General features: G+C 47.4%; 1 protein-coding gene across 1 annotated transcript in view; it reads left to right on the top strand.

The window, feature by feature from the left end:
• The window catches only part of SUSD6 (sushi domain containing 6), an 83662-nt gene extending 75626 nt beyond the window's left edge, over positions 1-8036 (top strand). Inside the window, exons 7-8 of the mRNA XM_009279280.1 lie at positions 945-1366; positions 3191-8036. Of these exons, the coding sequence (XP_009277555.1) occupies positions 945-1366; positions 3191-3216 (448 nt within the window). The 3' untranslated portion in view covers positions 3217-8036. The remainder of the gene's footprint in view (positions 1-944; positions 1367-3190) is intronic.
• Positions 8037-26018: the final 17982 nt, after the last annotated feature.

Raw genomic sequence — 26018 nt, 5'->3', positions numbered from 1 at the left:
CTATAGATTAACCTCCTGCCTCTTCTAGCCTTGGATAGCTACCGAAGTATGTGTCTGGGTGTATATATATATATATATGCATCTCCCCCAGTCTGTTTGTGACATCCTATGGACACTAATTCAGGCAGTACTGCTGATTAGATACACATGCAAATCTGCCATTGTTCCCTGCTGTGGGAGGAGAACCCTCCTGGCTGGGTTTGTGGATGAGAGGAGGGACCCAGCCATAACACTGCTGCCAGCTGAGGTCAACAAAGTCACTGTGGACCCTCTCTTCCAAACCAGCTACTAGTATTCCTTAAATAAGAGCAGAGGCATGGCTGTCCAGCAGCGGGGAGGATGAGAGGTGGGGCCCTGGAGTCTGCTCTTTTCTGAAGAAGTCCAAACCACTGGAAAAGAAAAACTCGGTCTCGGGACTCTGACTCGTGAGGCTAGGTGATTTACATTGTGCCCATTTAAGAGCTGTCTGCCCCACCCGCCAGAGGTTATCTTGCCAGCAGCAAAGGTGGCAGAACAGGCAGCGCTGGGTGTTGCAGAATATAGCAGTGTAACAAGCTGAAATCAGTGGTGGTCAGAGCTCTTTTTTATCTGCTGGCTGTGGCAGCAGAGGGCTCTGCATCATGATCTCTGTCAGATTTAGTTATGGAGGCAGGTGAGGTGGGAAGCATTGTAACCTTTTCAGCTCTTGCTGCTAAATCCATTGGGCACTGTGAATTACAGCCCCTGCTCATGTTTAGGCAATTCACAGAAGGGCTGCAAGGCTATGCTTGCTTGGCCTTGTTAAACTACCATTCATGTTTCTGTCTGTTCTCCCCTAAATAAGTCAATGCTGAGAATTAGAGTTCTGCTGTGGAAGGTTACTGGAGTTCTCGGTAACATATATATAAAAATATAAATGCTCAACTTGATTTCTCCCCCCCTGACACTTTGTTTCTTGTTTTGAGGCGAGACCAAGGTGTGTCTGGAGATCAGGTCTCTATCATGGTGGATGGTGTCCAAGTGGCCTTGCCATCCTATGAAGAAGCGGTGTATGGCAGCACGGGGAACTGCGTTCCACCCTCGGACTCCCGGGTGCAGATCGTGCTCTCGGAGGGAGCTGGGCAGAACGGAGCCGGAGAGATGCAGCGGCAGGACCAAGGGGCTCACAATAGCTTTGAAAGAGAAGATGAAGCCCCCGGACATTCTGGACTGTGTGAAGCCAGTGGCTCTCAGCGCTCTGAAACTGTTCTTGTGCATCAGGCTGCTACCTCTTCCTGGGTAGCTGGCATGGCTAGCAGTAGACCTGTACACAAAGAGGTCCAAGATTCAGAAAGCAGTGACATACAGAGCCTCTTATCACTCACTTCCTCCGAGGAATATACAGATGGTACGTGACTTGGGCAAGGAGCACTGAATGAGACCCTTGTAAGAGTAGGTTCTGTAGTTGACTACCTAGGATGAAAATGGCAAGGAATGCCTCTATGTTATGTCAGGCACCAGAGGAGCTTTTGAGAAGAGATGTCCCAGTCTCCATGGCATGTTTCACAACTTAGATGTGCAAGCAGTATTTAATACCTTTTTCTGAAGTATGCGGCGCGCTCAGACTGGGAGCCTAGGGCAGTCTGGAAAGACTGTTGAGGTTCTGCTGTTCACTCTTCTTGTCTTAGGAAAGGATTTGCAGAGAAATGCCAACCTCCAGCGTCACAGTGCAAATGCAGTAAAATAGCTGTGTTTGTGGAAAACAAGTTGGTGGGAGTGGGAGGATATGCTTGCACTACAAACCCTTTGTGATGTTTGGGCTTCTTCATTTTTAGACTGTTTTAGTAAGCAGCTTCCTGCATACAGTGCTGCAGCCTTGGCATGCAGGAAGACCTAAAAGGGATGTGCTTGAACTTACTGTACAGGGCAGAGGGGCCAGTCTGTTAAACGGTCAGTGCATCTTGCGTTCTTCACTTCTGTTCTGCCCTGAAGGAGTGGCTTTACAGTGCCAGAGCTGATGTGAAGCTGCAGCTTAAGGTTGCTTCTGCGGAGACTGCTGTGTCTTAGGCAAGAAGTGTAACTGGCTTGTAGATAGCTCAGGGCAGAACTTCTCCTTTCCATGGTGTCAAGCCTACAGCCGTAGTAACACCACCCAGAACCCTTGCAATAAAAACAGTTAGAGGGGATTTCCGCTACAGGGTGGAAATGGCAACATGTCCTGAGATGGGCATTAAACCTCAAGTGCATAAACAGCAGAAATCCAAAAGTGAAGCTTAACAAAAAAAAGTCTGCAGTGTAGAAATTAGAGGATGTTGCCTCTGCACTATGTCTTTTTTATCACTGCCTGAAAACATGTATTGCCTCTAAGGCTTGTTGTACAATAGCAGATTGCCCCTTGCAGCAGGAGACCATAAAGCTTGTGCTTATGGCTCAAAGATGAGGAAGCTGCAGCTACTGGAGGAGGTTGCATTTCTTCAAGTTGGATAAAGGCAAGTGTGATGCTTGTATTTCCAACCATCCCTGTCACAGTAAGAAATGTGTCTTGGACATTTTGAGGAACTAAAAGATTGATGAGGTCATGGGAAAGAAGGAAACTGTCATTCTTAAGGGAAGTTATTACCTTCACCTAAACAACATTGGTGAGGCTTTACTGGGAATACTGTATCTTCTTGTGGGACCCCCAGTTCAAGAGAGATGTGGGGAAGCTGGACAGGCTCTGTTGGAGGCCTGCCAAGATAGCCAGGGGTTTGTGGGGAGTGACTGAGGGAGCTGGGCTGCTTTAATCTGGTGAAGAAGCGGCTTGAGGGCCACGCCAACAATTGACTACAATTACTTTACAGGGAGTTGAAAAGACTATGGAGCCAAACTCTTCTCAGCCAGATGATAGAACATGGGGCAATGGCCACAAGCTGTAACTTGACAGATTCGGCATTAGGAAAATATTTTGCACTATGAGGGTAGTGCAGGACCAGATGGGCACCCAGAGAGGTGGTGGAATCTCTGTCCTTGGAGATTTTCAAGGCTGGAGCCGGCAATGGTCCTGCTTGTGGGGGCAGGTTGGAGCAGAGTCCTCCAGAGGTCCCTTCTGCTGTGTTGTGATGACAGGAAGACCACTGCATTATCGCGTTATGGAAGTGGGAGCCTGTCTTGCTTTCAACAGTAGTTTTTCTGGTGTGTGTTGAACTGCAAAAGTTTGACTACTTTTTCTTTTTCTTCTCTCCCTACCGTTCAGATATTCCCTTACTGAAGGAAGCATGAGGCCTGCTGTGTTTGTCTAGCCTTCTCCCTCTTGGATTTCTTCCTCCTCCCCTCCCTCTGCCTTCAGGACAGAAGCACTCTGTGCAGCCTTCCCCGTCCTCGCGAGCTGTGCCCTGGATACCTCCAAGCAGAGACGCCCTCAGCTGAAGATCCAAAGGATGTCGCCAGGTTGCCTCCTGGGTGCACCAGTGGAGTTGGTGCAGCGCTGGCTTCCCCATTACATCAGCATCAGGGGCTCAAGGAACAGAATGGATTTGAGCTCTCCTCTCCCCCAGCCAGATGTTTGACAGCAGTCTCTGAAGAGCTGCTCTTTTCTCGTGCCTTTCTCCTTCTCACACCGGCTTGTTGCAGTTTATCAGCCTCTCTAGCCCTTCCGCTGCCCAGAGAGCAGGGGCTAAAACCACTTGCTCACTGGGTGCAGACACAATTTATATATATGGATATATGTTATATAGGCTCTTCTTCCAGCATCCTCTTTGTGATAGGTAGGGCAGGGCAAAACACCTCACTGGGACTGAAGCGGGGCTTGGGAGGGATCCCAGTTAAGGGGCAGCTTGTGATGTCTAGAAGCGCCTCAAATGAGAATAGGCTGTGTGACAACTTAGCTGTGCAATAACAGTTCATTGAGAATTGCTAGAGCGCTGAAGGCTGAGAAGTCCAACATGTAGGAATGCCCTCTGTTCCCTTCTCAAAAACCATCTCTGCAGGAGTCCATTCCTGAAAATCACTTTTGTCTCCTCCTTCCTCCTCTACCCGTGCAGCCCACTTGATTATGCTGTGTTTCTAGAAGCTGGGACTGGGACTGCACTGCCAATAAAACAACCCCTTCAGCTTTGGTCTGGTGCCAGAGAGCTCCTGGTGTTAGGTTGTAGAAGAGCCTTGGAAAATGGCCAGTGGTTAGCAGGGTCCAGAAAGCTTGGAGGATGTGACTTTCAGTTAACCAGCCCTGTGTTAACTATGAATTAGCCCCATTCACTGAGGCATCAGGACTGGAACCAAATTTGTGGCCCTGTTCTTTTGAGTAAGCTGTGTGTCTCAAAGCTTTTTCAGTTAAGGTGGTTCTGCACTGAAGCTTAGGTTCCTTTGGTCACATCTTCAGGCAGAGGTAACGCTTTTGAGATGTAATCTGGAAGTGGTTCAGGTGTCTGAAAATGTCAAGAGAAGAAATGCCTGTAGGTAGTGAATGCCTAGTGCCATTGGTGCAATCCCAAACTACCTTTCCAGCCACACTAGGTACCGTGGTACTTGAATCCTGGGTAGCTACCATCTCAGAGGCTAGCGTGTCTTCCTAGCTTCATACAGCAAGAGTCTGCTGTTTTATCCTAATGGGCTTCAGTGGGCCCACAGAGAGGGGCTTCTTCCTTGTGGCTAGGGATAAGCAGCATATACAAAGTCTCTCCTAAATACGCCTCTTGCTGTGAGGGAAGGTTGGCTACATTGACAGCAGTGCCAGAGGATGCCATTGCTTATTCCTGAACCTAAGTTTTGAAGATTGTTTCAAGTTCTGGTAGCAGGGAAAAGAAAATCCGAAAACATGTATACCTCTGCCCCCCACAATTACCTACAGCAGGTCAGAATATCCTGGTTGCTGTTAACAGGACTCTCTCTTTGCAGGAAGCCACGTTCGTCTGGGATAGGTGATCCAATCACAAAAGCATTCTGGTGGTTGTAAGGTTCTTCACCAGGGAGGTCTGGACGCCGTTCCGTGGGATTGGTTTCAGCAAGAAGAGTTGGTTTCTTAGATGCATGTACCTTGTCATAACTGTCTTGAAGTAACCGGGGAAGTGTTTGCCCTGTGAGAAGCTGCTAAATTTTTATTTGAGTTGAAGGAGCAAAATGTCATGGCCTTACACATCATGTGGTAATGTACAGGTGAATAGGGATGCTGTCTTTGCTGCTTTGCTTTTGGTTTATGATCCTCACTATCCTCATCCTTGTTGCTCCAGGAACATACTGTCACAGCATTTGGTAAAAGTGACACAACACCTTTATATATAAAATCACTGTGGCTTAGCTCCAGCTCCTGGAAATGGGGATTGGCCATAGTATCCAGCCGTGTACCCGCTGCTCCTGTTCCTGATCAGTTGTTAAATCCCAGGACACCTGGGACAGCGTGTGCCTGTGGGTGGAAGAATCCTATTTTCCCTATCCTTGTTTTAGAGGGATGTTATTAATTTAAAAATACAATATTTTAAACTTTCTTCCCTTTTGCTCATGTTACCTTGCATTAACACAAGGATTTGATAAATCCCATTTGGGTGGTTTGGGTATTTTTTGTTCGGTTTGGATGGTGAAAATCCCACGTTGTTTTACAGCGGGCTGCGGTGTCTCAGCTTCAAGCACTGTAGTGGGAAATGTTGTTTACGCATCTGCTACTGGAATTTTAGAAAACAAGCCTGGGAACGTTTGTATTTAGTTTTTAACTCCTACCTTGGAAATGGTCTAAGCTTGAGCAAATTGTCCCATTCACTGGTTTATCAGGGCAGACAGAGGGATTGAGCGAGGGTAGTGGTAAGGGAGTGTAGAGGGAAGAATACCTGACTTCTTTCCTGCTACCTAGCCATCTCGGAGCAGGAGTTGCTCTTTATGCATTTAAGGTCCTGTCTACTCAAACTGACCCTCAGCAGTCGAGGTGTAGAAGTCAGGTACATGCTGTCTTTCTGCAAGGGACAGTCCTTTAACTCAGTGTTAGCACCGGGTTGGTGGGAGAATCCCACAACGAAGCTGGAAGCTGATCCCGAGGCCTGACCTTGCCCTGGACGAGTGCCTGCTCCGCCAGCAGAAAGCACGTACCGTGTGGCCCTGCCTCCTCTCTCTGCTATTGTAGAGCAAGCAGCTGCCAGTTTGGGAGAGAAAATTCAATTTGGGTGGGGAAGAGAAGGAAGCAAGCTGCACAGAAGAGGGAGTGCTTTAATTCTGTTTCATTTATAGAAATTGTGGGAAATGGCTTTACTAAGGAGGGGGGGAAATGCGGAGGTGGAGGGAAATATGCAAGCATAGATCTTGTGATCAGGCATAAACAGGCAGCTTCTGTTGGCTTGCTGAGAGGGTAAACCAGCAGCTCCCAGGCCAGTCTCTGCTGTGCTGGCTGGTAATACCAGCTGATGCTTCCAGTGCTTGCAGAAGAGCCTGTCCCCTGCAGCAGCACTCGTGGGAACAGGCCCCAAGGACCCGTGCAAGCCAGAACATGGAAAACAGTTTGGGGGCATCACATTCCTCTTGCCCACGTCCTCAGCTTTAGAATTTCTTTTCATATAAAATGAGGTAGAATGGCTGGGGAGGAACCTGAGAGATGTCTGCTTGACAATTTTTTTCAAGAGGGAGGGGGAGCAAGGCCTCACTACTGATCATCAAGTGATTGTTACTCATTCATGTTTTAATTCTGTGGAGGCTGAAGGATTGGGAAGTCTTTTGGGCAGAGATTTAGGAAAAACTAAATTGCACAGTCCTGTACTTATGGGAGCGAGGGCTGAGGCTTAAAGATCCCTCAGTCGTGAGCTCTGCTCTATCTCAGGAGTGTTCGTTACCTCTGAGCAAAGAGTGTGCCCTCTTTGGCTGTTGCCATAGGTGGATGCAGCCTGGATCTCGCCATGGTGGATGGGGAGCACAGGGACTCAGCCTTGCAAGATGTAACACAGCAAATGATTTTTTTTCTTTTATTTTGTTTTGGGGTTTTTCAGCCTCCTTACCCTTTTTTCCCACCTATGTCTGGCAAAAGAATTCAAAGGGAGGCTTTTTTCCTTATTTAACGCTCCGGACCATAATCATCTCATGTTCTGTCGTACATGCTGGATCCTGTGATATTCCAGAACATTAAAATTGTTTAATTACTTTGGAACAATAAAAATAGCACTGTTATTTTTGGAGTCTGATAGGTTAAAAAATTAAAAGGGCATTTCAGAAATTCAAAGTACTATGTGCCATAGAAAAAACCTCCTTGCTCCCTTTCAGTGGCATAGTTTTTTAAAAAAATAAATAAAATGCAGCCTCCTGCAGTGTTTACAGCCCAAGCGTTGCAGACCTTGGACCAGTCTGAGAGAACCAGAAAGTGAAGCTGACAGTAACCCGTGGGGAAGCGGGGCAGTCTCCTGTCAGGACCTGCATCATGAAGCTCAGCTCAAACGATTTGTGTCAGAGCCTCCTGCCACCTTGAAGGAGGTCAGCGGCATTGGTGAGAGAGATGGTTTTGTGTGTTCGGGTTTTAAATAGCTCGCACCTCCCCATCATTAACTGTAGAAGAGGTAAAAAATGAAGTCGGGAGGAGGGACGTGCTGCAGCGTGTGAGCTCATGAGACTGGGAGGGAGAAGAGCTTAATGCATTTTTATTCTTAACCATCTGGGAACTTGCTGTGTAGAAGAATGCTTACTCAGCAGGCATGCTGCTTGTTGTTCACTCCTTGGATGTCTCCCCTGAGGTTTCTCCTTGGCCTTTCAGCTCTGGTGTGGTGATTCTTTCAATGCATCTGAAGCCTTTATTTGGCCTTTGAGCACACAGAGAAGTCAGGTGTGTTAGGAAGAAATCTGTTCCACTTGTTTTGGGAGGAAACATCCTGAGATGCTCCCAGAGGTGGATGACTTGGGTCAATACCGAGGAGTGGGGCTAAGAGAGCAACAGGCTCAGCCATTGGAAACAATCTGGGATGGTTAAGTCATTTGCAGCATGGAAAAGGGAACGCAAGGTGGGGGGTAAGGAAGAGCTGTGACAGAAAACAGAGGTATGCTGCAGGCTAATGGGCCAATGCATTCATGACTGGGTTGTAAGGAAGCTTGTGCTTTGTTTAGATGGTTTAGCAGACACCAGCAGGCTTGCTGTGTAAAAATATATTAACATACAACTGGTTGGACACACTGAGATTTCCTTGTTGACCTTTTTGGAGCATATTTGCAAAACCTGGTTTTACTGTTCCGATAGCAGTTGTTTAAAAAAATAAAATCTGCCTTATTACTCTATCCAGATAACTAATTAAATCAATTTCACTTTCTGGTTTCTGTATATAAATGCAATAAATCCTATCCATTTTGCACATCCTGCCTCACCCCATCCTCACCCTTCAGTCCTTACCAGGGAACTGCAGATTGAACTTGCTCTTTGTGAACACTTTTGTTTGCAGAAGAACTTCATTAGAAAACATTTATTCTCTATGATACGCTTTGAAAGCGCAGAGAGGTTTCCTAGAGCAGGCTTAATTTTAAGGCATATTTTTATACAGGAAATAAGCCCCCTTTCAATCCTTCATCCCCTCCTCCTGCCCTTCCACACCAGGACAGAGCACGCCACTTCCCGCACTTCTCTTCAGGGTCCTGTGTTCAGCACTGCTTCCAAACTCAGCCCTCTGCAAATGATGTACGGATATTTGTGCCCACCAGAACGGGTTTTACTGATGCTCTGCATATGCGTTCCATAAGCTGTGCTTTTGCTTCTGTCCTGGGGTAAACAAGGACAGAAGCAACTGAGTTGTGCTGGAAAACGTTTTAGTTCCGATTCTCAAATTTGTTTCCTTCCAAAAGAAAACAAAGCGAAGTTGTCTGTGAAGCAGATGTCCTATGATGCGGTGGGTAGACTGCTGGTAGTTGCTGAGGCAAATGCCAGGGGAGCTTGAATGCCTTTATACATTAATCTTTTCTTTCCTGTATGTGTTTTCTTTTTATCTGAATTGCACCACTATGGAATTATTTGCAGAATGGTACTCCATATATATGTGGGATTTAAAAACAAAACCATAATTGACGCTGTGCAGGATGTCACTCAATTGGTTTTATTTTGCTTTATTTTATATATATTTTCTGGTATCCTGTACATTGCAGTGGGTGTGAAGATAGTATTTTAATATTTGTACAAAGTTTAATTTAATTGTTCTATGTATATAACTGCATTTCTAAATTAAAAAAAAAGTTCTTTTGAAGTGAATCTATAATCTCTTGTGTATTTTTTTAACTGCTTGGGCCTTACGGGCTGGAGATCTAGCAGGTCATTAGCGAATACGTTGCAGTGGTGCAGTGCCTTCCATGTGAAGTCCCCTGGTCTAATGTGCAGACTTGCTGCATGAGGCTGGGCAAGGTATTTGTTTGCCTTTACTTTCTATAGCACTGTATGCAGGCATAGCAATTCACTAATGTGGTGGGGAAGGACCCCTGCATGTGCTCTGTCCCTTCCTCTGCTCCCCCGGATAAAACATAATCTATGCAGTCTGAGTTACTTGGGAGCAAGCAGCAATGATCATTCGGCGATGGAGAGGAAGGATGTGAGCTGGGAGGAGGACGCTGCAGTTACTTGGCTCTGCCACAGCAGCGGTAGGAAACACGCACCCACGGGGTCTGTGTGCAAGGGGAAAAGGCAATAGCTATAAAGCAAGAGGGGCTGACTGCGTCAGGAGACATGGGCTGGATGAAAGCCACGGGAGGCCCTCAAAAGGGAATAAGGTTGGGTCTGGATTTGATGTAAGGAAAGAAGATGCATTTCGGGGAGTGTTTGAAGCAACTGCTGCGTTGTTGTCTTACAATCCCCTGCTTGCCGGGCTTGGAACCTGCATTGATGACTACGGCACCAATAGCTGCTAGCTGCTGCCGTGTCTCCATCCATTGGTGGGGCCCTCGGGAACAGTACGCTGGGGAGGCTGGCCAAGTTGGTAACAGTGGGAAAGGGGAGGGGGAGAAAGGTTTGGAGAGATGATGTATGGCATGAGAGGACTTCAGAGAGGAAGAAGGGGTGAATATAATAAATGGCTAATTAATCTTGGAGACCAGATAGAGAACAGTATACATAGGAAGAGGATGTTACTTTTAGAGGGAAGATAGCTCTGACCGGCAAAATACTAATCCAAAGCAGGTAGCAGGACAGCATAGGAGACATCGGAGAGATCTTTCAAATATGTGGGTGTAGACAGTGCAGGTCTGAGTGCAGAGGTGAGGCTGCGTGCAGGCTCTGCTCTTCCCTCTTCCGGGTAGTCGTGCTGCACTGGGAGGATGGCAGAGGCAGAAATGGCAGAGGAATGGACACCTGTTCTTCTGTTAGTGCTGTATACAGTCCTTTTTTGTTATTGTTTGCTTTGCTTCGAAGACCTAAGGTAACACTGCACTTTGAGGCAACTGTACTAATGAGAATTAATTTCTTTTAATGAAATCTATTGGTAGTGTAATAGGAAAGGGAAAGAGAGGTAAAGGGAAGGAGAGAGGAGATCATTTTGGCCAACTTGATCAAAGCAAAGTCCTGAAGGATGTTATGAGATGTTGTATATTCACACTCAGCCCCCCCCCCCCCGTGAAGGAACAGGCAGGTTAAAGCGAAGGGAAGAGGTGACACCTCTCTTCCTTCCATTTCCATTTATTCCTTAAATTATTCCGACACAGCAAGCTGATCTTACTGTAGTTCTGCCACTGCAAAACTGGAGCTCTGTGGCCTGTGCCTGCCCTCCTGTAGCAGACAGTTGGCATGTGGGAGTCGGTGGCCTCCAGGAATTGCTTTTAAATTATTACTATTTTTCACTGGGCTGTGGTCTCCTGCCACAGCAATTCTGGCAGCCAGGAATGTGCCTTTCTTGTTGTTCTGCAACTCTTATCTATTAGACACTTTGGAAATAATTTGTCACCTCTGGTTTGTGCCTGCAATGAGAAATGACTGTGGGAGCCAAGCCCGAGGGAAGCCAGCCTGAGGCGGGTGCTCAGGGAAATCCTCCTTAACAGTTGGCCCTCCGGCTGAAGGGCAGAAAGGCCAGGGCATGCAGGAACACCTCCGCATCCAGAAAAGCAGCCTCACCACAAAGACATCAACCCTGCCACAAAGCTGGGGAGTTGAGAAACTTGCTCAGGACAGGGGATAGATGGGCTCTTACCCTTACCAGGCGTCCTGCCAGCCGGTGCACTATGCTGCCCAGCTCCCAGACAGGATGTTCTGTATGTGTGGATTTTCCAAGAACACAAAGCCACGGACACACCAGCCCCATTACAACCATGGGCTTTAACTCTTTAACAGGACCGAGCGCATCTGGAGCCTTTCCTCGCCGCCCCTGGCTGCTGCATGCTGCGATGCCACCATGGGAAAGCTTTGCGGTGGGATTGTGTTTTCAAATCGTCCCTTGATGCACTGTAGCTTTGCCCCTGCTGGAAACCTCCCCTGCATTAACAGCTCCCCCAGCCTCTGTCCTGTTTTTTGTGACCTGGGGTCACAAAATGCAGGATTCCCTCTCCTGAAAGCAGAAGGATGCCAACAAGCCACGTGCTTCACAAAGCAAGTGTTTGCATGCTCCTGAGGGTACCTCGGCATAAGGTGGTTGTCCTTTGGCAGCTCTCTGTCATCTGGCCTGCGCTGAGCTCAGGGAATGTCTGTGGGACACAGCTCAGGCTTTTCATGTTACATTTATGGAAAAAAAACAGATTTTGGGGCAAGAGGGCACAGACTGGTGCCAACACGCTGGCGTTCAGTGCGCAAACACCCTTGTCTCCTTGTCTGCTTCTCCAGGCATATGCCGCTCAGATCTCCTTATAGCTACTTTAGGGGGTGGTGTTTGAGACCACGGTGTGTTTAGCAGCTCTGCCTGGCAAGCAGGGTTTGTCTTCCAGGCCCGTGGATCCCAAGTGAGGCCGGGGGACCCACTTCATGGGACAGACACGCTCTCCCTGTCCCCATACGTGCCAAACCACAGCAGCCTGCAGCAGAGGCAGTTGGGTGCTGCTGGGCGCAGGGCTGATGCTCTCAGGGAAGGAGGGGGGAACCATAGTGAGCTGGAACATGCTCTGGATACCTGAGAGCACCAAGGAGGCCTCGGCAGCGGGTAGGTGTCCCTCCCCTTGCCGTTGCTGTCTGACAAGTTGCGCGTGTAATTAGACTTGCTTCTGCTGCTGTGCCTGGGGCTGCCACCTCCCTGCGGTTCAGCGGCAGCTGGGGGTGGGAGAAGGACGAGTTGGAGAGCTGGCAGTGGTGGTGCATGTCCCTCCTTACAGGTCAATGGCAGCTGGGGATGCTGTTCGCAAGGCTGGGGCTGGGCTGGGCAGAACTGCTGGCTGCAGCTGGCACACAGCTGGATTTGCTTCTGCACTGGCTGTGCCCATCAGGCAGGCCCTCCCTTAAGAAGGGCCAATGTGCTACCCATATTTAGAAAATACAAAATGTTCATCTTTAAACCCAAGTTTAAAGCGTCCTCATATTGAGGAGACCAGGGGCCAGGTTTGGGAGCAGCAGAGTTTTCCTGGGGAGGAAAACTCAGGCAGCGAAGCCCTCTTGGACAAGGCTGATGGGAGCCAGAAGCGGAAGCCTGGCACCCCAGGGGTGACAGCGCTGAGCTTCCCACCTCGTGCTCCCGTCCCTGGGCGCTGCAGGGCAATGTGGGGCTCCCTGCGGGTGGGACAGGACAGCAGTCTTGCACAAATGACTTTCCTCCACCTCCATGAGCCGCCTGCGCAGGATGGCAGAAATGTCCCTGTAAGGGCTGTTTCCAAGCGATTTATGATCCTGGGTTCAGCTCTGCAGACAAAGTTATTACCATCCTACAGTCTGCGTCTCCCCTCATAAACATAACCTGGCTCCAAATAATTGTTTCCTCTGGGAAGCTTTAAAATAGTTGATTTGTTACTGAAACTGTTCGGTATTTCTCTTGTGCTTCTCTGGTGCGTTTTCAACAGCCTTACAAATAACTGGGAATTTATCTTCACGGCGTCTCAGTGGGTGGGAAGGCCCACGCTGTCCCTGTTGATGGGGAGGGGAAAAGACAAAGCACAGAAAAATGAAGTAACCTTCTCCAGGTCATACCAGAGGCTGTGTTGCAGGCAGGGAAACAAAGGCTCTTAATGACACTTTCAGCATGTCTTCTTCCAGACCTCTGCTTTAGCTGTGAGCTCCTGTTTCTTCTGCATGTGGTGGTCCAGCTGTCACCCCGAGGGACGGCCCCTTTATTCCAGCACAGGCTGTGCCCGAAGGGAATGACTGAAATGGTAATTCAGAGATATTGATTCTCCTCATCGTGGAAGCGTAATGCCAAGGGCAACACCTGCTACATAATCACTCTCTTCTTATTCTGCCTTGTGGCCAAGGGCAACACCTGCTACATAATCACCCTCTTCTTATTCTGCCTTGTGGCTAACGAGTTTGAGATAAATGAGTCAGGGCCATGCCCTGGGGAATCAAATGGAGGCCCTGCTGTTCCCAGTGCAAGACAGGTCAGCGGGGACTCTGGGAGGGTCATACAGGAAGGTGAGCTTTCTTTGCTGCATTTTGGCAGCAAAATTAGGAATTTCAGAACAAGGTGGTAAAAATGCAACTGAATGGAGCATGGGAGGGGTCTGGATGCAGGGGCACATCGTGCTGGGGTACCTCTGAGGCGCTGGAATTAGGTGCCCTTGCTTACTAGTGCAATAGGGAACGAAGTGTGTTGCTGTTTTGGTTGGTTTATCAGTTGTTGGGCTGGTCCTGGAGCCTGTGAGTTGAGGACCGAGGATTAATGCCTTGTAGTTTCCCCCTGCAATTGGCAGAGACAATTTTGAGAGGTCCAGGGAGATTAAATGTTTCTTCCTTTGTTTCTTCCCTGTTCTGCATTTATACAAAGCCATCCTAGTCATTTTATACCGGGGACTTTTTTGTCTGGTTTTGAGGATGCAAATTACCATTGCATCTCGACCTTTCCCACAGGAGGAAAAAACCCACACAGCAGTATCTTATTGCTACTCAGCCAAGGCATGGGGGCAAGGAAGGGATGTAAATGGGACGGAGAGCAAGCGGTCTTTCCAGTCGCCCTCCAGCAGTGTCGGGGGTGACACACCGCAACCCAAACGTGATCTTTGGGGCGCGGGGGGCTGCTGTGCCACCCGGTTTATCTCGGTCTGACGTCACGAGGATCTCTTTCGTTTGAGTTCCTACCGCTGGTTTAAAACCTGCCCGGGACGGTCTCCAATCTCACCAGCGCTGTCCCCTCCCTGGGTCAGACCTCGCCTGCAGAACCCGCCGGGGGGAGGCAGCCGGGTCACCGGCGCCGCCCCGCGGTGCGGCGGCTGGGCCGGCCCCAGCGGTCCGACACCCCCACCTAGCGCCCGCCCGGCCCGCTCCGCTCTCCTTTGCGGCGAGCAGGAGAGGGGGCGGCATCAGCCGCCGCCTTTTCCGTGGCCCCGTAGCTCCCCCCCGCCTAAGTGCCGCTTTTTCCGTGGCCTCGTAGCTCTCCGCCTCGCTAAGGTGCCGCCACCGCAGGGCCGCGTAGCGCCGGGGACGGCGCTCGCAGGCCGAATGCGGGGTTTCAAGGGTGGATGTCTATTCCCACGCTTTCACAAATTCCCTGCGTGATGTCCTCTGGCAACTAGACGCTGATGATTAGGAGTTAAAAATGAAGACGTGTTCCTCTAACCGAAGAAAACGTTTTGGGAGGGAATAAAGAAAAGGTGGTTTATATTTAAGATCAAAATAACAGAAGTTTGGGGGAGAAAAAAATAAAAATCACAACAAATCTACTTTAGCAGCCAGAGTGCTGGCACAGGGATAAATGGGTCTAAACTAGCCATGATGGACATTAGGCCAGAAACCAGGATCGCCACCATCGGGTAGACACTAGGGAAGCCTCATGGCAGGGTCAGGGAAGCTGGGAAGCTGGCTGGTTTTAGGATAGAGTGTAACCGCTTTATGAAATGTCAAATGCTTGCCCAAGACTGGGGCCTTGCAAGTGTTGTTCCTAAACAGGACTTTCGTATTATTGAAACAACCCTTCATTAGCACTCCAGGATGGCTTCAATGGTGCCAGCAACAGTGATCAAGTCAAAAAGGAGCTGGTAAATGTACCTGCCAGGACACCTAAGCCAGAACAGACTCTCAAGATGACAAAATTTGAAATAGCAGTGGCTTTGGTCTCAAACAGCACGTGCTCCACTGCAACCGTGAACGGCACCGCAGCAGGGCCATTGCTACCAGGGCACCCTGAGGAAGCCATCTCGAGGACGTGCGCTGGGAGGCCGCTCCTCTCCATAGACTCTAACCTGGCACTTGCATCTGCAGAGGGTCACAAGCCCATCCTAAACATGCTCACCTGGCTTGGGCCAGAAACTCCTTGGCAGAAGACTTGATGGCAGGATGCATTTTTTTGCTTTGTCGGGCAAAAACCTGCTGATTTCTTCAGTGCGAGGGTGTCGAATTTGTTTGTGGGACCTAACGGCCGTTGGGAAAACAAAGCTCTGTAGCTGCTCGAGGTGATCATCTGCTCCCTGCAGTTCGCAGAGCTAGCTGCTGTCTTTGCCAGAGCAACGTGAAGTGATTTTCTTACATGAGAGGAAACAAATTCTCCAGACACGATGCCCTTCTGGGCAATTGTTGCAGTTTCCTCTGAAATTTTCAAAAACACAAAATATGATTTTTTTTGGTTTTAAATGTCGAAAGCCCAAACTATTTTTCTTCTTTTATTGGATTCCATAACTGAAAAAAGGTTATTTAAAACTTTTATGTGTCTCCTTTTCAGTCTGGTGAGGGAGCAGGGGGATATTAATGCTTGAGGGGGATTCCCTCCCTCCCCTGCTTCTCAAAGAAAGCTTGCCTTGTTTTAAGTGTTTCCCTTCTGCCTGTCTCCATAGAAAATATTAGGGATACGGGGTCTGGTATTCATTATAAGCTCCCAACAGAGTAAGATCAATGAAACTTTAAATAAAGCAGCTGTGAGCCAGTATGTCATTTAGCTGTCGAAGTTAAAAGCATGTATAACAAAAATGGAGCTTAATGGCGAGGGCCTTTTTTCCCTGTTTCAGAAGTTTGCATGATGTTGTCTTGTTGCTGATGCTTCACAGTCACACAAGGTAAGTCTTGCCTGAATTTTTCATCTGTGTACCTACCTATCTACTAGAGCATGAAACCTAGGTCATGAAGCACTCAGCTATTACATAGCCATGGCTACTTTTACCTTTGCAATCAGGGGTACCTGATGGTTTAACCACAAAGCCACTCTTTTTTTCTTGAATGTGAAAATAATTAGGTAAAACATAAAAGATTATTAAAATTTTCTTTTCTTAAATAGGGAATGAAATTAAAAAAGCCATTCTTTTTTTTTTTTCCTCTTCCTTTTTTCTTTCCCCTAGCCTTGGGAAAAAACAAACCCAAAATAGGACCAAATGAAACCCCAGTGCAGCTGTCAGGAACGCTCCAAGCTTTTCTGTACACACCATTTGGTCGCAGCGCGCTACACACCGAGGGCAGAGCCCAGCAGTGTTTTCCCTGGGTCACTATTCTCCTCCATCATGAAGCTGCCTGCCAGAGCCAGTGGCACAATGTCCATATTTCCATCTCAGTCGTTACGGCTGAGCTAGGGTCACAGAGAGCTTTTTTCACTGGAGAGGGAGTCCATTTTCCTTTCTCTCTCAGCAGCGCAGCCCCGAGCGGCAGAGGCTGACCAGGTCAGCCTTGTAACATGAATTCAGTCCTGCCTGAAGAAAAGCCCCCGGGTTGCCAGGAGGTTCACTCCCACCAACAGACAGGAAGGAGGGGTGGGAAGCACCCAGGGGAGCAGCCACATATTCAAGCAGCATGATATTTATCATTTTAATCAGCAGTATTGCAGTTAAGTCCAAGATGCAGGAAAACAGAGGAAAGGTCACACAAGAGCAATGAAATTATCAGGGAGTGGAAGGACTTACACATATTTAGCTCTTTTAATCTTTTCTTGTATCTCAGCTAAGCAGGGACAGCGGAGGAAGGTTGATATTACCATCCAAAGGGAACAGTCCTCAGGGAGGAAAAGGGAGCCTTTAGCCTAGTTCAAAGGCTTGTAACTCAATGTGACAGGAGGAATTTTGAAAGGAAAATACAGGTTAAACAGAAAAAAAGGTTCCTCTTGATGTCATTTGTTAAACTGAAGTGATTTCCCACAGGGAGCAGCAGAAGCCCAGGCTCCCGACTTGTCTGTACGCAGGAGAGGGGATGTACTTTCCTGTGCTTTAGGAAAGGCAGGAGGTGGTGGCGAGGAGCCGGGGCAAGCACTGAGTGATGGACCGGCCTGCCAGGCTCTTTGTCTTCCAGCTTTCTGGCTGCCAGAAATAACGGCCTGTGCCTGTTGCTTATCCCACGTGCCATCCGATGCTTGAATTTGACAAGAGTAATACAAGAAAACTGTTCTGCCGGTGTATGTGCTGGGAATTAGCAACCGGGGATGTCAGAGGGTCGTGTAGCAGAATCAGACCCCTGGAAAAGCTGATGTGGCTTTATTTAATGCACTGTGCAGCTCAGGGGGCTGCATGAGAGATGCCTTGGCTGTTTCAGAGCTGCAGAAATGATGCCAAATAGAAGAGAGGTCTGCATAATCATGTCTTTTGTTGCTGGCAGACACATGGTCAGGACATTGTGGTGGCTGAACGCTTAATTCTAGAGCAATAGGTGCAATATGTGCTTCTGAATGGTCTGGGGGGAAGAACAAACAGAAAATATGCCTATTCCCCACAGCATTTAATCTTACTAAAACAATTTAAAATGCGATTTAAACAGTAGGCTTTCTGGCCATTGTGTTCATGAGCAAAGCCCAAAAAGTATCTGAACAAAGAATGTATTTTCACCAAAAGGGATGTCCTCAGCTCAATGCTGAAAAAGTAGCAGAGTCACTGATCTGAGTGCAGAATGTGGGAAGGCAGCTGCACTGTCGACATTTCCTTATGGGAGGTGACACCAATTCCTGTGCCAAGCGAGCAGGTGTTTTGGAGCAAGAACTGCGGAAGGAGCAAAGCTAATGCAAACAGGTAATGATTCACTGGCAGGAACCAGACACCAGCACTCCTGGCCTTGTCCTCTGCAGCGTCTCGACAACCCCAGGGTGCCTGACTGTGCATTTGTTTTCTAAGCTGGAACAGGAAAGCCCTGCTCCTCTCTGCAAGGAGAAGCCACCACTCCAGCCGGCCCAGCACACAGTGCCAGCAAGCCCAGGGCGGTGCAGGTGCTGGTGAAAGGTCTGGGAATCCAGCTGCCTTCTTCTCTGGAGTGGGCAAGTCAGGCAGCAGCTCTGCCATTGCCTCGTGATGGTCCTTGTGTCCAAACTCTGAGGCAGACGAACCCTTGTCTCTGAGGCCGAAAGTCAATAACTAAGTTCTGGCACCAAGTTAGCAGGATGGCAGATAATTAACCGAAAGCACCAGACCCAGACAGATGTGGGTGTGTGAATCAGGCTGAGATACCAAACCACTCCATGTGAAACTAGTGCATGGCTAGAAACTTACTGTCAAATCTAACCGTGTTAGTAAACTGCTGAAGGAGACTGAGGCCGACAGCTCCATGTGCTGCCTGTGCTCCCCTGGCCCCAGCTGGGCGACAGCCAGCCCCTCAGAGGCCCACTGAGGTGAGTGAGAAGGGGAGGCAATGCTGGAGACATCTGTGACCTTGGGTTACTGCTGCTTTGCAGCCTGGCATTCACAGCAGCTCGCTGCGCACTGATGTCAGGGCTCTGAGGTTGAAGTTGGTACGAGCTGACCCTCATACCCTAATATTGGCCTTTGAAGGCTACACAGAGAGTAGCACAGTTCAGTCAAAGCCGGATGCTTAACGACCAAGAGATGCATGTGAAATCTTCTCCTGAGCCTTCCAGCTGTTGCACCCTGAGGGCTGTCTCACCTTGACCTCTATATTTGCTGGTGTAAATCACTTCTTAATGCCTGCAGATGAGAGTGCTTTGTAGCACCAAACACCCACTGTGCTGATAGAGTGCTTCTTGCAGAAAGAGCCTGTGAGCGAGGATAAGATGAGCCAAAATCTGCTGAATCTTATCTCTTCTTTAGACAACCTTTCCAGCATTTGTGGCTGAAAGTGAAATATTCGGAGTATGAATTGCTGTCTTCTTGAGGACTTGGGTGGCTATCGTTATGGGCTAGGGGAAGGGTGAATTCCAGTGTTCTCCCTAATTATACTAGCTCTGTGCTGTTATACCTGTCACGTGGATCACAGGATGGTTTAAAGCCCAAGGGCCTGATGCCACGTGGCAGCACGGTGCCCACCAGGGAAAGAGCACTTTAGAGGTAAATTCTCTGGTGTGGACACTGTGAGATGTGGATCTAGTTACTACTTCTCTGACAGCAGAGTCCTGTCAAGGGGGAGGAGTGATTGATAGTTTGGATTGAAAAAAACAAAATAATTGGTATTACAGTCACCCTGAAAGTTGAGTTGGTAAAACTGAAGGAGAGAAAACAGCAAGTGGGAGAAGCTGGGAGCAGAAACCTCCAGAACCAAGACTGCCGCTGAATTGACTGTAGCATCAAATCATATCTATAGAAAGACCATGTATTCCTGTATCTTTAGGCAATATGAAGAGAAAGACCTCTGTATTGGTATGAGTACTTTTAAAAAGTTATAATGCTTAAATGTACCTTTTCAAAGTAACTACAGTGGCATAAAAATTCTGTGCATGCTAGGCATAATTTCTGGGTGGTTAAACAGTTGGTGAAATTGCAGTTTGTTTTCCAGCAGGATCTATCAGAAGGTTGGAGGAACCAGGATGTCATATATATATATATGTAATCTTTGTCCTTTCTACTTGGTGTTTTTACCTCCGTGTCGTGGTTTAATCTCAGTCGGCAACTAAGCACCACGCAGCCGCTCGCTCACTCCCCCCCACCCGGTGGGATGGGGGCGAGAATTGGAAGAGCACAAGTGAGAAAAACTCGTGGGTTGAGATAAAAACAGTTTAATAATTGAAATAAAATGATAATAATAATATGATAATAATAATAATACACAAAACAAGTGATGCACAGTACAATTGCTCACCACCCGCCGACCGATGCCCAGCCAGTCCCCGAGCAGCGGCCCCCCCGGCCAGCTTTCCCCAGTTTATGTACTGAGCATGACGTCACATGGTATGGAATGTCCCTTTGGCCAGTTTGGCTGTGCCCCCTCCCAGCTTCTTGTGCACCTCCAGCCTTCTCAGTCAGTAGAGCAGGGAAAACTAAAAAGTCCTTGACCAGTGTAAGCATTACCTAGCAACAACTAAAACATCGGTGTGTTATCAACTTTGTTCTCATCCTAAATCCAAAACACTGTACCAGCTACTAGAAAGGAAATTAACTCTATCCCTGCCGAAACCAGGACACTCCGTAACGTGACAACTAGTTTAAACAGTCTCTTGTGATTATAGCTTAATGACAGTTTTCCTGGACTGTGCAACTATACGGTATATTGTTTTAATGTTGTTTTTGTTTAGTATAACAGTTGCCTAAAAATAAGAAATAAAACCACTAGTGATGGGAGATGTACCATCCTCCCCAGACTTGAAAAGTATGTGAAAGGTAGGTGACATAAACACGATGACACTTACAGCATTGATAACACTCCAGCCTTCTGCAAGGGTTTGACATCTTCTTAAAGGTATCACGAAGCTCTTCATGAACTGTGTGGCAGCCATATGCATGTTGGAGTAGTACTGTGCCATAAGAAAGCTGAGGTCATTGTTAAATCTTTCTTACCTTACTGTCATTAAGTAGATCATCACTTGTCCCTTAGATATCATACCTTCTGTTGCCACATCCCAGAACAGGTTTTACCTGTTTCTGCAATGCCAGTGTATTTGTTGAGTTATTTTTTAGATTGCGATCTACTTTAGCTCAAGCCTTTATAGATGTTACTATTTCCTAAATGGGAATTTCTGATTTTGTACTGGTGGATTAGACTTCCTAAACATAGCGTGCCCTTGTTCTTGCAGAATTTCATCTTGTTGTTCAATCATTCCTTTGGTTTCTGAGACTCATTTTGAATTCTGTTCTTGTCTTCAGAGTGTTTGAAACTCTTCCCAGGCTGATTCATCTGCATGTTTTAAAAATGCATGCTCTAATCTGCTTAACAAATTATTAATGCAGGTGTTGAATGGTCCGGTGCTAAGAAGAAATCACTGATTCCACAAAGGAATCGTCCCCAAGTTTGTCAAGGAGCTATTCTGAATGCAAACTCTGAAAAAGTTGTGCTTCCAGCTTACAATGAATTTTACCTTGGTATTTTCCTGTTGGTTAAGAAAAATGGACTCAAATCTTTATTATAGTCAGGTTTAACACATCTCTCTTTTTTCCCCTTGCCTGCTAGCTTAGTTATTCCAATAAGGAGTATTGGATTCATTTGAAACAGCTTGTTCTTGATTGCCTGCCTTGTTGGCATGAGCAGCTTACTAGTTTACAGAATGAAAGTGCTTATAAATTGATGATTTAATCTTTTGTTCCACTGCCTTTCTGACCTTTGAAGTTAAGCTTGCCAATCGAAAAATCACTGCACCGCCAGGAAGTTAGGCATTTGGGATGGTGCTAGAGAGTTCTTGGTGATGGTTCATTAGTTACTTCAGGGAGTTTCTTAAGGATTAAAAGCGCTGGCTGCTTGAGGATATGTGAACTTTCTTCATCCTATTGCTCCCCTATTACGACCTATGTTCTTCACACCCTTTTTAAGATGAATACTGGGTCTCAGTTAAGCAAAAGGTGAAGATGACATGACATGCTCAGTGTTTGCAATCTGCCATCTGCTGAAAACAAAACCTGTTGCCAGTGTTAGTCCCTGGATCTGTGTAAACAAAGAAGGTGGTTTGTCAAAACAAAGTCGTGGTATGATTTGAGCTGCTTGGAAATGTAATGGCAGACCATGGCCATGAGTACAATGGTTGCATTTGGGGGTACATCTAACGTTGAGCTAAATCACAAAGGGGCTCAGGTGGCTTTCAGGAAAAGCCTGAAAGGGCCAGCCGTGGAAGGACACATGATCCTCCAGAAGCTCTCCTGTTACCCTCTGAAGGTTTATAAATAACTTTGACCCAGTAAAGTGTTTTTGTAGCGGTCTATAGCTTGCTTTCACAGCGCTGTCAGATTTCCTCACGAATTCACATTCAGCATCTACAACTAAACACACTGATCTGGTGTAAACTTGTTCTGATGATTCAAATATTAACCCAAGGAGAAAAAAAATCTTTTCCACTTTGTACACGTAAGCTTCATGTTGGACCAGGTACCACCTGTCCTTCTGCAGCTGGTATAAATTCAGCATAAAAACATAAAGCTAACCTCAACTTCATTGCATGTACCAGATAATGTAAAAAATGTGATGGTGTGCAATGCTTTATCAGTATTAAATCTCTATTGGGATGTGATCTGATGTGATGATGCACTATTCTGCTGTCAATCTGCCTTAACTGCCTCACACAGTGGCAAACTGCAGAGACATAGGCAGTGCCTGCTCCATATCCTAGGGAAGAAGAGGTGGTGGGTTCCTGGCTCCCCTGCTTTTTCCTGAGCCACAGCCATTAGCACAACCCTGAATAACAGACTCACCCGAACGAAGAGCTAAGGTCTGCAACTTCAGTGATGAGCTACAGATCCCCCTGTTACCATAAGGTACCTCCGGGACGAGCTGAATATTGCTGCTGAGCTATAATTAATAGGATGCTCATTATTACGTTTGACTAGGAAAGACAAGCGTGAGGAACTGTATCCAAGGGGTTCTAGCAGGAGCCAGCTGAAAGAAGGCCAGTTAGGCAACGAGGATCCATTCGGACTGTGGAAGAGTAGCCCTCAGTCAGGCTCCCTAACTCTACTTACTGCTGAGTAACACAGCCCTGCGGCAGCACATTTCTCTCTGAATTACGGTCTAGTGGAAAAAGGGTGCTACAGCTAAATATGTTTCTGGTTGGTGGGCAAGGACTCTCAGCCTGACACTAACATATGAGAAATCCATATATTTGGATTTAAGCAATTTGAAGTTTAGCTTTCCTGAAAAGTGGAAAACTGGACCAACCCAATGACAAACTTATTTCTGAATGTCTGTTATTCTGTTATTTTAGGTCAATTTCCTTTTTCTTACTCCAAATATTTTGAAGAAAGGCAATTGGTACTCAAGGATTAAATTATCTATTTAATTTTTGCCACCTCCTTGAGACTTTTGCAAAGCAGCTCTTGAGCCCTCATTACTGCTACCTTTAAGAGAGCTACACTTAGTCTAGCAGTAAAAGAAATACGTTAGTTCAGAGAGCCTTGGAAAAAAGGACAAAGAACGCATAGGCAAATAAGTGTACAGAAAAGGAGAAAGTAAAGAAAGGTAGAGGAGATTAACATGGAGAACCATAGTGAAAGTAATAACAAATATATTCACCAGTAGCAGAAGAGGATGCTAGATACATCTCTGCTTCCATTCACAGAACTGTTGCAGAACTGGGCAAGTGCCGAGTCTTTGGCTATATGGCTTATACAAGCAGCTTCACTGTGGATCTGAGGGGCAAGAGTTTTTGCAGAGGGTCTTCAGCAACAGCAGGTAGAGTCTCTGACTTGGAGCCTCTCTTTTTTCCTCTTTCTCCTCCTTTTTTTTCCTGTTCAGTCTTCCCCCCTGGTTTAAAGCTGTCTGTAGGGTGAAACTGTATAAACTTCTTGTATCCAGAGCGTCCTCCAGCAACTTATTCCAGAGGTCTACTACCAGCTGGTGAAGAACCACCTCCTTTTGCATGTTTTGAACTTGGACTTCATCAGTTTCATCTGATGACATCTAATCTATGTATTTGAAAGAGACAGTAAAGAGTTAATCCCTATTGGCTATTTTCCACAAGCAGTACCAGCTAGTAATGGTGGCTGGCTGGGACTTTATTTCAGCTTTCATTTAGTCTTCTGCTGCCGCATGCCCTTTCCACTTCCAAATAGTGACTGTATTTACCTAGTTACCTTGATGAATTAACTAGAGGGATGTCAGCATGCTTGTGTGGCTTTCAGCAGCCTAGAGTTGCAAGGAAGGTAGGGGTGTGGACATCAGTGGGCTAGTCAGCAGCAAGAATATTAACAAGTCCCAGGTGGTCTTCAAACAGCCTCAAGCCAAAGGGAGAAATACTCCTTCCTGTTAACATAAAACTCGGAGAAACTAGGTAGGAAACAGATGTGCCTGCTCACGACCCTCATGTGGGAAGCCCATGTGAGTAAAAGAGTGCATGACCTTTATGTCGGCAACACCCTTGGGTAACACAGGAACCTTTTAAAGAGTGATTGTTGTCTCCTGGATCCCCTCCTGACTTTTGCTTCTCTTATCCCAGTGGTCTGAAAATGAGATGCAGAGAGGAGATTACTGCCTTGCAGTAACAAGGCCAATGCTTTTTAGGCTGCAGTTTCACACTGCTAAAATGAACAGCTCTTCCTTAATGGGGTGCTCCTGCCCCTTCCCCTCCTCTCTGTCAAGCGCTAACCCTTGTTTTTATCCCACTGCAAGCTGGTTTTCAGGGAGTTAAACCAGCAGAAATCTGCTTGCTGCCTTTTCCAGGGCTAGCTTTTGCCAGTTTAGCTTTGTGAACCAGCTCACTCTGCAGTCAGAAGAGTCCCAGTGTTGACAGGAACAGGACTGCCTGTTCCCATGGCACCTGTTAGAGCACCGTAACTCATTATGAAATTAGCAGTGTTAGACAGCACATCTGAATGTATCTTCCTCAGCAGGTGAAGGTTATGATGCACAGGGATAATCACAAGTGTTGTCTTTCATTGCTCAAAGTCCTCTCTCTACTGCAGATTCTCCCATGCATGCATCATCCTTGCTTTTCTCACAGACCCAGATGCTGCGCAGAATGGAAGTATACATCTTTGTAATCCAAGAGAAAAGCAGGCGTTGCTGCCAGTTGCCCTTGCTAAACCTTTAGCTACGCTGTAGCCTTTCTCATCATTGCCTGCACATAGCAGAAATAACTTTCCAAGTTAGGGGACTCTGCATACTGTTGCAGTTTGAGAAGTGTGTGTGTGGACAGTCATATAAAGCTCTGATGTCAGTGGCATCATGTGCAGTATTGTTCCAGGGAAATCTACTCTACGTCAGTGACTAAGCATGAAAAACAGAAGTTTGTCCCCATAGAGCTGATTAATAACAGACAGCGGGTGTAACAAAAATGGCATTTCTCAGTCCCCAAGGGGAATGGGTAGGGGGTAGGACTGGAGGCAGCATAGGACTCCAGGCAACAAGTCAGGGAAATGCTGTCAAAAGCGTCATACTGTCTTCAGGTCAACCTGATGTAGCTATAATTGCTGGCTAATTCTTTGTGTAAAGCCAACTGATCCAGCAGTGCACAAATCTGGCAATATGACAGTCACAGAACTGCAACCTCCATCTGTAGTAGAAAACTGGTGGGTGTATCTTCAAGTTCCAGATGTCTTCTGCATTTCAAATGCCCCTTGGGATAATCTGTTGCCTTTACTGCAATCATCTTGAAGCCAAGCTATGATAAATTCTGCAGTTACGTGAAACAGAAACGAAGCTCAGCTCTCTACCTTGTCACTACACACTTGATTCCAAATGAGGATGCAAATAGATCAGGTGTTCCTTACACATTTTTCTCCTCTCATTCTTCGCTCATCATGGCCAAGAGAGAAATGCCTGTTCCTGCAAGACCTCGCCCACCCCTGTGCCTGCCTGGCACACAAGCGCAGCCCAGTTTTTAGTCTGTTATGTTGTGTTTAACCCATCAGCTCAGCCTTAACGATAGCCCTATGCTACGCAACACTGTGAAAATCCAGGTTTGTTTACTGCCTTCTCAACATGGCTTCCAGATGAAGTAACACACTGCGCTTTCCACGCTCCGGACCAGCATTAACGCCACTGCCAGTTTTCTTCCCACACAGGCAGCTTTAGCGTACCGCCACGGGTTACCTAACCCAGGGCGGCTGCGCTGACGAGCAAAGGCGAGTACACCAGCGGCCATCCTCCCTCTGCGCACCGAGGAGGGTCTCGGGAAGGCCCCTTTACAGGGGGCAGGTAGCAAGGGGCTGGGGGCGTCCGCGCCCACGCTCCTCCGCAGGCAGGGCTGAGGCCCCGAGCCACCGGCCCTACGGGAGGGCTACGAACGGTGTCAGCCTCGCCGCGGCGCGAAAGGGCGGGGCCGGGCCGGGCC

The sequence above is a fragment of the Aptenodytes forsteri genome, unplaced genomic scaffold, assembly GCF_000699145.1.
Source record: "Aptenodytes forsteri isolate BGI_AS27 unplaced genomic scaffold, ASM69914v1 Scaffold3, whole genome shotgun sequence".
In the NCBI taxonomy this organism is placed as follows: Eukaryota; Metazoa; Chordata; class Aves; order Sphenisciformes; family Spheniscidae; genus Aptenodytes; species Aptenodytes forsteri.
Note: the sequence above shows the minus strand (reverse complement) of the source record. Positions and strands in the feature narration are given on the sequence as shown.